We start from the raw sequence: 10,432 nt of genomic DNA, 5'->3' as shown, positions 1-10,432 counted from the left end.
GAACCAAACGGCATCGGATTGGGTTTGCGACGCCATATCTGAAATGAAGGGAAACGAATACACAACAAAGTTCCCCGCCCCAGAGAATATTTCAGTGCATCATGTTCTGAGCACAAGTTTACAACCAATGAGCAGGTTGTGGTTTCGGAATGAGGTCTTGGCTGTTCGTCTTTGACAGGCTCAAGTAACATTTCCGCCCCCAAAGTCACGTGACTGTACGTATCGTGCGTGAAAGACGTCGTCGCGTCGTGGAAAGCCAGCCGTTTACGCAGGCGTCCTGAGTAACATCCGGGCTCGGATAGGATGAATCCTAAATTACAACATGGCGACCGAGGGAGGAGGGAAGGAGATGAACGAAATTAAAACTCAGTTTACTACCAGGGAAGGTGTTTATAAAGTATTGACCCATTCCGAATATAGCCGGCCGAATAGGGTGCCTTTTAATTCCCAAGGATCGAATCCAGTCAAGGTGTCATTCGTAAATGTGAACGACCAGTCCGGCAATGGGGACAGAATCTGCTTTAATGTGGGCCGGGAGTTGTACTTTTACATTTACAAAGGCATAAGGAAGGTAAACATCAGGATATTTTGTCTGTGTTTGTTTCGGCCGGCCGGCGGAGGCGGGGGAGGGGGGTGCGTGGAAGCGAATGAAGAGCAAGGCCTTAAAAAAAACTATACACATACGTTTAATATTGTGCAGTACCTGGTTGGCGATCAGTTGTTATTGCGGGTGTTGAGGATGGGAGCTCACTCCCTTCGGCTAGTTTGTCACCTATACCCCCGCCCCCAAGCAGTTATGCAAGTAGCGTTCAGTTTGCAAGCACGTTTGGATCAGTGCAATGGATTTGTAATTGAGGGTTCGTGGAGATTCCAACCCCTTAAATTGAACAGAGGTCATTTTGCGTATTTAATGTATTATTGTTTATACGAATATTTAATAATTTCGTCCAGTATTTTAACCGTTAATAAAAATAATAACTGTGTAAAAAGTAATCACATAGTGCGGTTTAAATGGTCTTTTCTAAAATGTCAAAAGATCGCAGTTTTATCCTACAAATTATGGGTGTAAGATTAAAAACGACCTGGGATTTCCTTTAGCATATTTTAAAATGTTATTTAGTACCTTTTCAAAATGCAAGTCCAATGAAAATTTTTGTTGGGGGAGTGGGTAGCTTGCTTAACGTCTGACCTTTCTAGAAAGCACCAGGCATTAAGCTATCAAATTTGACATGTTTTCTGACATTTTTCAAAGGTGGCACAGTGTAATATGTCTTACAGCTTTATACATATTGCAATTATTTGCTTGATGTCTAGGTTGTGTAACTTTAGTGATGTATCTTGTACATATGTTCATTTACAGGGTTCAAATGCTCTCCTAGACCAAGGTCCAACTGTAACTTTATTTTTTGATTAAGAAATATATTAATATAATTAATATACAGAGGGTGAGATGAAGAGACAATAGATCACTTCATTTGAATGTGTTGAATTTGCCTTTTAAAAAAACCGATTTTAAAAAATGGGGGAAAGTGAGGCAATAAGAAACACAAGAAAAACTGAAAGGGGGGTGGGAAATGGATGCATTTCTTGAGTTTACAATATCTGAAACAGTGAGTTTGAAATTATATTAATATTTTTCTATGTATGTTGGAGAGAGCAATCCAGAAGAAAGGTAATTTCACACCAATATTTAACTATTAGGAAAAAATGGGGAGGAAAAATGCACAAAATGCTAAAGTACTTTGTAGAAGGTTGTGAATTATTGAGAACGTACAGTTGTTTTCTTGATCTTGGGAGATGGAGAAGGAAATATCTTCTGAACATTGGACAAACTAAAAATGTGAAATTAGAATTTCACCTATTGCATTTTTACAGAAAGAGATTTGAACATTTTAATTTGCAGATTGAGAGAAAGTTGCAGGGCTATGCAATTTAAAATGATCTGTAGCAAGTGTTTTATAAAACTTATAATATTAAAGCATACGTGAGTTGTTCACTGGCATTGTTACTGAAACCTTCGTAAACAGTAAGGTAACCATTTTTGGTCAGCAGTTTGTTGCATTTGACTTGATCACTGATCATTAAAACCTGTACATAATATTGGCTGTGGAAGCACAATAGTCCCTATTTTTCCCAGGTGATTTGTAATCTCCCCTCTATATATTTTGGACGTTGAGATTGAGCTGCTGCAATACGATTGATCTTAGAAATTATACAATAACTAAACAAGTTAGTAACCACTAAGTATTATTACATCCTACTAAGTGGACTTTTGCCAAGTGTTGATTTGGCTGAAATATTTTATAGGTTTCAATAATGTAAAAAATACAAGCTTATTTTGCTCTTTCCCCTTTTCCCGTTTTAACTTTGTGTCTCCTTGAAGCATATGCCGTTCCACTGAGTTTTAGCAGGCGATTTTCCTCCATGATTATTGATAGTGTTATCCTTGATGTCGTTGTGTCCTCCTTCGGCGGGTGTGCAAGTAAGCAACATTTATATGGGGTTGAGATTGTTATCAAGATGACACATGCTGCCAGAGGCTCATAACCAAGTTAACTTTCTGTGGCATACTCAGTAAAATGATCCTGGAGGCAATCAGATCTGCAGCACACTGGAGCACTTTTAATGGTTAATTAGCTAGCTTGGCTTACTAATTGGAACTTGGAGGGGTAGACCAATCATTCAAGTCTGAGATACTTCCTACTCTTCCAGATAACTAACCCTGTGTGTACGATGAGTTTGGATGGAGAAACAGTACTGTATCCGGTTATGTTGTTCATGCTGACTAAACTCCATTGTTACCTGGTGAATATTTAAAGTTGATGGGGGGGTTGTAATTCCTAAGCCATAGCTCTGTCAGTCTGCACCTAAGTTCTCTGGATTTAGGTAAGCGGGGTGTGCTCCTAAAGTGTACACTCTATAATGGATAAAGAGAAACTCTACCTTGTGGATTTCTCTATATCTTGGCTTAGAGACTTAAACTTAAAATGATGATAGCTTTCTTTGTGTGCCAGCCACCTCGCCGACCAAAAGGAAATTCAGCTGCTAAAAGATGCACAAGAGCAGTCCAAGGTGATAGATTTCCTTCCATGCTGTGTGAAGACACTAAGTCTGACTCACTGCCCAAAACCTAATCCAAAATGTTTTTTTAGTTTGAAACCTATGCTGTAATATTGCTAGTAAATTACAAAACTAATCTAGAATACAAAACAAAATAACTGGTGCAGAACATTCTCCCCTCTGAGTCAGAAGGTTGTGGGTTCAAATTGCACTTCAGAACTTGAGCACATAACAAAGTTGACCCTTCAGTGAAATAGTGAGGGAGAATTGCTATCTTTTGGATGAGACATTAAACTGAGGCCCAGTTTTACAGGCCCAGTGGTTTAGGTGGATGTTAAGTTTCCAATGACACTATCTGAAAACAGCAGGGAGTCCTCTAGGTGCCTGGCCAACATGCCCCCCTCAAGCAACGCCACCAAAATAAAGCAACTAGCATTCATCTTACTGCTGTTTGTGGGACCTTGCCGTGTGTAAAATGGTTGCTATATTTGGCTATCTAAGAGTAATTGCCCTCATAACTGCACTTCAAAGTAGCTCTTTGAATACAAAGAGTTTTAGGATTTTTGAGAAACATAAGAAAATTTCTTGCAGTTTTGGGAAAAGAGTTCCATGTAATAGCAAAAAAGATGCTGAGCAGCAAGTAGAACATCCTTCATGGTAGTTGTAAATAAGTTAACGTTGTGAAGAAAATGCTTTTATGGTAATTTCTAGTTTCATTGTAAAAATGTTTCAATTGAAAAAAAATGAGCTGAAGGTCCAAAGTTCAAGACCATACAAAATACTGCGGTTTCAAGGGCAGGTCAGAGGCTGGGAATTCTGTAGCTTCTGTAGAAAGTAACTTACTGCCTGACTCCCAAACGTCTGTCCATCATCTACAAGGCACAAACCAAGTGTGTGATGGAATACTTTCCACTTGCCTGGGTAAATGCAGCCCCAACAACACTTAAGAAGCTTGACATCATCCAGGACCAAACAGCCTGCTTGATCGGCACCCCATCTACCACCTTAAACATTCACTCCCTCCAGCATTGGCGCATAATGGTACAGTGGTGCATCTACAAGATGCATTGCAGCAACTCATGAAACTTTCTTTGACAGCACCTCCCAAACCTGCGGCCTCTATAACTTAGAAAAACGAGAGCAGTAGACAAATGGGAACACCGCCACCTGCAAGTTTCCCTCCAAGCCACCACACATTATCCTGACTTTGAACTATATCGCCATTCCTTCACAATTGGTGAGTCAAAATCCTGGAGCTGCTTCCCTAACAGCACGATGGGTGGACCTATGCCAGATGGACTGCAGTGGTTCAATGACTCACCACCACTTTCTTGAAGGCAATTAGGGATGGGCAATAAATACTGGCCTTGCAAACGAGAAACAACATTTTGTAGGCTTTAAAGTGCAGCAGAAATTTGTTACCATGAAGCTAAATTTCTGCAAGCATTCTAACCGTACTTACCTAAAGATGCCATACATGAAAAGACATATAACAGCATTAACAATGCTTTCCAGGTACACTTGTGCTTCTGGAAGAATTATTTTGCATGTATCAATTTAGCTTTCATCAGAAGAGTGAGAAAATTTCTGCTGCTGCTGAAATATTTGTTTGGAGAGGGATTGTTTGAAAATTTGAGATGTGGTCTTAGGTTAGGATTTAGGTGAATTACATTTGAGGTGTGTTTGATGAAAGGAAAATAAGTTTAAAATTGAAACAACTCTGGAGGCTTTTCTGAAAAACACCTTTTGTCGTTTTCTTTTTTTTAAAAATCTCTTTGGAAGGAGGACAGATACAATTTATTAAAACTCCTGGTCTATAAATTTGCTTATGTTTTTATTAAAATAAATTATTATTAAACATTTGGTCAGAAATGCAGCAGTTTAGACATTAGCCTATCAACTCTGCAACATAGATTTAAATCCAGCCCAGACTGATGGAATGAAAGTCTTCCCTGCTGCCTAAACAAAGCTTTGTGAAATAAATTTGGTGATCTTAACCTAGATCCTCCTGAATGTGTACTTGAATTGTAGAACTACCCTCTAATTAACAATCTTGCTCAGAGAGCTGAAATTATTTAGTATTGTGAAGAAGCAATTAAAACAGATACTTAGAATGGCTGCCTATATAGACTGAACAGGAGGATATGCTAAAGTTTGGATCAAATTTAGAAGAGGGTCATAAAATAAGAAGGACCTTATTAAATGATATAGGTAAGTAAAACCAAAAAGAAAAGCTGGACCCAAGGATGTAATTGGAAATTAATGATAAATTAAAAGCTTTACTCAGATTTACTATTTTTTTAATCTACCAAACAAGGTAATAAAAACAAAGATATGATGCTTATTCAATATACAATTGAATGCCAGGAAGGGGGAGCGCTGCACTAGAGCTTCAGTCGGCTTTTTATTATGTTCTTATGGTAGCTAGCATGGGCAGTGGAAAATCACACATCATCTTGACTAAGTTGTTATTCATATGTGAATTAAGATTATCTGTGGGGATGCATTACAGTTAAATGTGACCTTACTGTAGCCTGTGTCCATGCATGCAAGCCACTTTCATCAGGGGTTGCTGAATTCTGATCAGGAGTGGAAGCACTTGCCATTTCCTGCCTTCCCCCAACCCAGATGCAATGAGGCCAGGTGGGTGGGACTGGAAGCAGAGAGAACAGCAAATGCCTTGCCACCCTGTGGCAAGAATTGAGCATTACAGTATATTTCAGTATGGTTCCTCATTATGATGTCACTTAACACTTGTTTAAAAAAATCTGGCACATAAGGACTTGAAAATTTTTTCTTGTTGCTATTCTTTGGAATTAGTTTCAGCCTTTGCCTATGATTTTGTTGCTTTGTACCCTGTGAGGTTATGGAGCAGCAGTACTGGAAAGCTCTTGAATTGTGGTTGGTAAGATGGAGGGCTTAATCAGCTACATTTTTTGGGATATCTGTTTTTAAGTATTTATCGGTGACATATGCATGCTAGAGTAACCGTAGTTGTATGACTTCTCTCTAAATTTGCTTATGCATTACTACAGGGCTTCTGAGATTTCCATGTTTTTCTACTGTTAATAAAGACTTGTGTTTATATAGTGCCTTTTATGGTCACTGGACGTCTCAAAGTGCTTTACAGCCAATAAAATACTTTTAAAGTGTACTCACTGTTGTAATGTAAGAAGCAAGCCAATTTGCGCATGCAAAATCCCACAAACAGCAATGTGATAGAGACCAGATAATCTTGGGGGGGGAGGTGGGGGAGGGGATTTTATGGAGTCTGCAAGAGTGGGAAATGTGGCAAGTGGGGTGACTGAATTAAGCGGGAACTGAAATCTTGATTTCCGATGGCGGGCTGAGATGCAGAGATTAAATCAGCAGCGTGTTTGTGGCATGTCGGACTTAGTGCCATCTGTGGTGGATTCCCACTTGCAATACATAATAATGCCCTGAATACTGATCAGTGTAATTTTCTTTTTAGTTACATCCCACCTTCAAGATAAAGTCACTGGCACATGAGTATCTTGTGGCACCCGTTTCACGTTTGTTTAAAGGGGACGTGATCGCATGTGTCCTGTGCATGCAGCTGGCATTTAAATTGTAATCATGTGGGAACCAGCAAAAAACAAGAGAATGGAAGTGATGCCCTCGTCCTTTCTGCTGTCAGGAATAGTGCCCCACGACTAAAATTCTCCCCTCTGTTTTTAAGATGTTCATTGAGGGATAAATATTGCCTAGGATACTGGGGATAACTCCCATGTTCTTTTGAAATAGTGCCATGGGACCTTTTACATCCACCCGAGGAGTCAGATGAGGCCTCGGTTTAAAGTCTCATTAGAAAGTTGGCACCCCCAACAATGCCAAACTTCCTCACTACTGCACTGGAATTTCAGCCTTGATTTTTGTGCTCAAGTCCTGGAGTGGGACTTAAACCCACAACCTACTGACTCGGATGAGAATGCTCCCAACTGATCCATGGCTGATATCCGCCTGAATTTCTTGTGTGTAGTCCAGTTCCCCAAAGTTCCAATTAAATGACTGTGGCTTCCTCCGTCATTCACTTATGTTGCAATCTTTGCATGCTCCCCTACCTGTCCATCTCTTCTCAATTCTGTGCCTGCCTTTGTGTTGTCAGACTGTTTGTCCAGAGTTATGCGCTCTTCCAGGTCAATAATGGGGTGATCAATGCCATTATCCACCACCACAAATTCTGCCCCTTTTGCAACTGATCATCCCACCATCTCTGTCAGGCAGAATCAAGCTTTTGTAATCTTGGGCAACCTATTTGACCCTGAAGTGAGTTTTCAACACCACATCCAATCTATCATTAAGACCACTTATTTCAACTCTGAAACATTGCTGGCCTCTTCCCACTTCTTAACATCTCTGCCACTGAAACTTTAACACATGCCTTTGCCATCTCTAGACTCGACTATTTTCCTTGCTGACCTCTGACTCTCCACCCTTCATAAAGTTAACCACAAATGTTGCATATATCCTCTCCCTTGCTGAGCACTGCTTGCTTATTAACTGCATCCTTCCTATTAATCCCCAAAGCATTTAATTCAAAATCTTTGACCTTGTCTGTACCTTCCTCAATGGCCTTGCCCCATCCCATCTTTGCAATTTCCTCCAACTCTTTATTCTTTCCAAAATATTCCATTCTTTGATTATGGCCTTCTGTGTATTCAATCCATGTTCTTCACGCCCCCATTGATGACTGAGAGCCATCAGCTGCTTCAGTCCTGTTCTCTGGAGTTAACATCCTTAAACTTCACCTCTTTCTTTGTCTCCCCTGTTAATTTTCTCCAGGCTAGATTGGATCATCACTTGGAGGCCTTCTCAGGAAGTGGCTGTTGGCCTGCCCCCTCTGTTCAAACCAGCTGAGCAACTAAGAACTGAATAGAACTTTGTGCCTTAGTGCATATGTTTTATTAAAGATGTGAAATAATAAATTGGAATAAGATACAAAACAAAACCACTGATTAACTGAATTGACCTTTTAAACTTTAAACAGAATTTGAATGGTGGATCATATCCTGGTCAGATAACTATGGAATTCATTTCCATCACTTTTATTACAAAAGCCCTGTATGATTTTCTGTCTCTAGAAACTGATTATATAATAGAACCTGGACAGGTATTATTTCTTTAGATTAATCATAGAGTCATTACAACAGAGGAGGTCATTTAGCCCATTGAATCCATATCAGCTCTTTGTAGAGCAATCCAGTCAGTTCCATCCCCCCCTCTATCCCTGTAGCCCTGTTCTTAAAATGTAAAAGAGGCTATTTACTATAATTATTTGTATGCATGATTATAGTCAAGCTGAGCTTTAAAAGGGGGGTGTGAAAAGTGAAAACACAGGCAATTGAATGGCATTTTTGGAGAATGTACTGGTACATTTGCACCACTTACCTGTCTTGGACCATGGCTACAGTAGCAGTTGCAACCAAACAAGAGCCCATTTATACCATCTATTTAGAACTTGCTTAGGAGAGTTCTGCTCTCAATGGTTAATTGTAAATGCTTAGATTTTCTTTTTATTCTTTCATGGGATCTGGGAGTCGTTGGCCAGGATTTCTTGCCCATCTCTAATTGCCCTTGACAAGGTGGTAATGAGGCGTCTTCTTGAAATGTTGCCGTCCATTTGGTGCAGGTACACTCACAGTACTGCTGGGAAGGGAGTTCCTGGATTTTGACTCAGCAACAGTAAAGAAACAGCAATATAGTTCTGAGTCAGGATGGCGTGTGGGTTTGAGGGGAACTTGCGGTTGGTGGCATTCCCATGGATCTGCTGCCTTTGTCCTTCAAGCTGGTAGGGGTCATGGGTTTAGAAGGTGCTGTTGAAGGAGCCTTGGTGAGTCGCTGCGATATATCTTGTATATGGTACATGCTGCTGCCACTGTGCATTGGTGGTGGAGGGAGTGAATGTTTAAGTTGGTGGATGGGGTACTGATTAAGCAGACTGCTTTGTCCTGGATGGTATTGAGCTTCCTGTGTGTTGTTGGAACCCATTCATCCAGGCAAGTGGAAAGTATTCCATCACACTCCTGACTTGCATGTGGTGATCAGGTTTTAGGGAGTCGAGAGGTGAGTTACTCATCACAGAATTCCCAGCCTCTGACTTGTTCTTGTAGCTACAGTATTTATATGGCTGGTTCAGTTTCAGGTCAATGGTAACCCCATGATGTTGACAGTAGAGGATTCAGTGACATTAATGCCATTGAATGTTAAGGGGAGATGATTGATTCTCTTATGTTGGAGATGGTCATTGCCTGGCAATTGTGTGGCATGAATGTTACTTACTTGTGCTAGGTGTTACTTGTGCTAGGTGTGACTCCAAACAGTGGTGAGTTTTCCCCATGATTCCCATTGACTTCAATTTTACCAGGTCTCTTTGATGCCACACTTGGTCAAATGCATCCTTGAGGTCAAGGGCAGTCACTCTTACCTCACCTCTCGAATTTAGTTCTTTTGTCCATATTTGGACCAAGGTTGTAATGAGGTCAGGAGCTGAGTGACCCTGGCAAAACCCAAACTGAGCGTCATTGAGCAGCTATTGCTGAGTAAGTGCTGCTTTATAGCACAGTCGATGACACCTTCCATCACTTTTCTGATGATCAAGAGGAGGCTGATGGGATAATAATTGGCCAGGTTGGATTAGTCTTTATTTTTGTGGAGGGAACATATCTGGACAATTTTCCACATTGTTGGGTAGATGCCAGTGTTGTAATTGTACTTGAACAGCTTGGCTAGGGGCATGGCTGGTTCTGAAGCATAGCTTCAGAAAGTGCCGTTTCTTGATATCACAAGAAGTGAATCGAATTGGCTGAAGATTGGCACCTGAGATCCTGGGGACCTCAGGAGGTGAGATGGATCATCCATTCGGCACTTCTGGCTGAAGCTGATTGCAAATGTTTCAGCGTTGCCTTTTGCACTTATGTGCTGTGCTCCCCCATCCTTGAGGATGAGGATATTGATGGCGCCTCCTTCTCTTCCTCCTCCTGTTGTTTAAGTGTCCACCACCATACATGACTGGATGTGGCAGGGCTGCAGAGCTTTGATCTGATCTTTGTTGTGGGATTGCTTAGCTCTGCCTATTGCATGCTGCTGCTGCTCTGTTGTAGCTTCATCAGGTTTACTCTTTCATTTTAGTGATACATGGTGCTGCACCTGGCATGCTTCTAACACTCTTCATTGAACCAGGAATGGGTGCTGATACATTTATAAATTAATCACAAATAGATTTTAAAAATGTATGGCAGGAGCTCCTTGGGTAGTTTTTATACCTGGTTTTACAGTTCATTGGAGTTGCAATTTGCAGCTATCTTTTCAAAATAAGAATAAGGAAAGGGAATAGATTTTAAATGGTGACATT

General features: G+C 40.6%; 1 protein-coding gene across 2 annotated transcripts in view; it reads left to right on the top strand.

Annotated features, from left to right (window-relative positions):
* The first annotated feature begins 268 nt into the window (after nucleotides 1-268).
* Nucleotides 269-10,432, top strand: part of wdr20a (WD repeat domain 20a) — a 60,933-nt gene continuing 50,769 nt past the window's right edge. For both annotated transcript variants that reach the window (XM_078562363.1, XM_078562362.1), the window contains exon 1: nucleotides 269-571. In XM_078562363.1, the coding sequence (XP_078418489.1) occupies nucleotides 323-571 (249 nt within the window). In that variant the 5' untranslated portion in view covers nucleotides 269-322. The remainder of the gene's footprint in view (nucleotides 572-10,432) is intronic.

Source organism: Cetorhinus maximus, chromosome 18, assembly GCF_964194155.1.
Source record: "Cetorhinus maximus chromosome 18, sCetMax3.hap1.1, whole genome shotgun sequence".
Taxonomy (NCBI): domain Eukaryota; kingdom Metazoa; phylum Chordata; class Chondrichthyes; order Lamniformes; family Cetorhinidae; genus Cetorhinus; species Cetorhinus maximus.
Note: the sequence above shows the minus strand (reverse complement) of the source record. Positions and strands in the feature narration are given on the sequence as shown.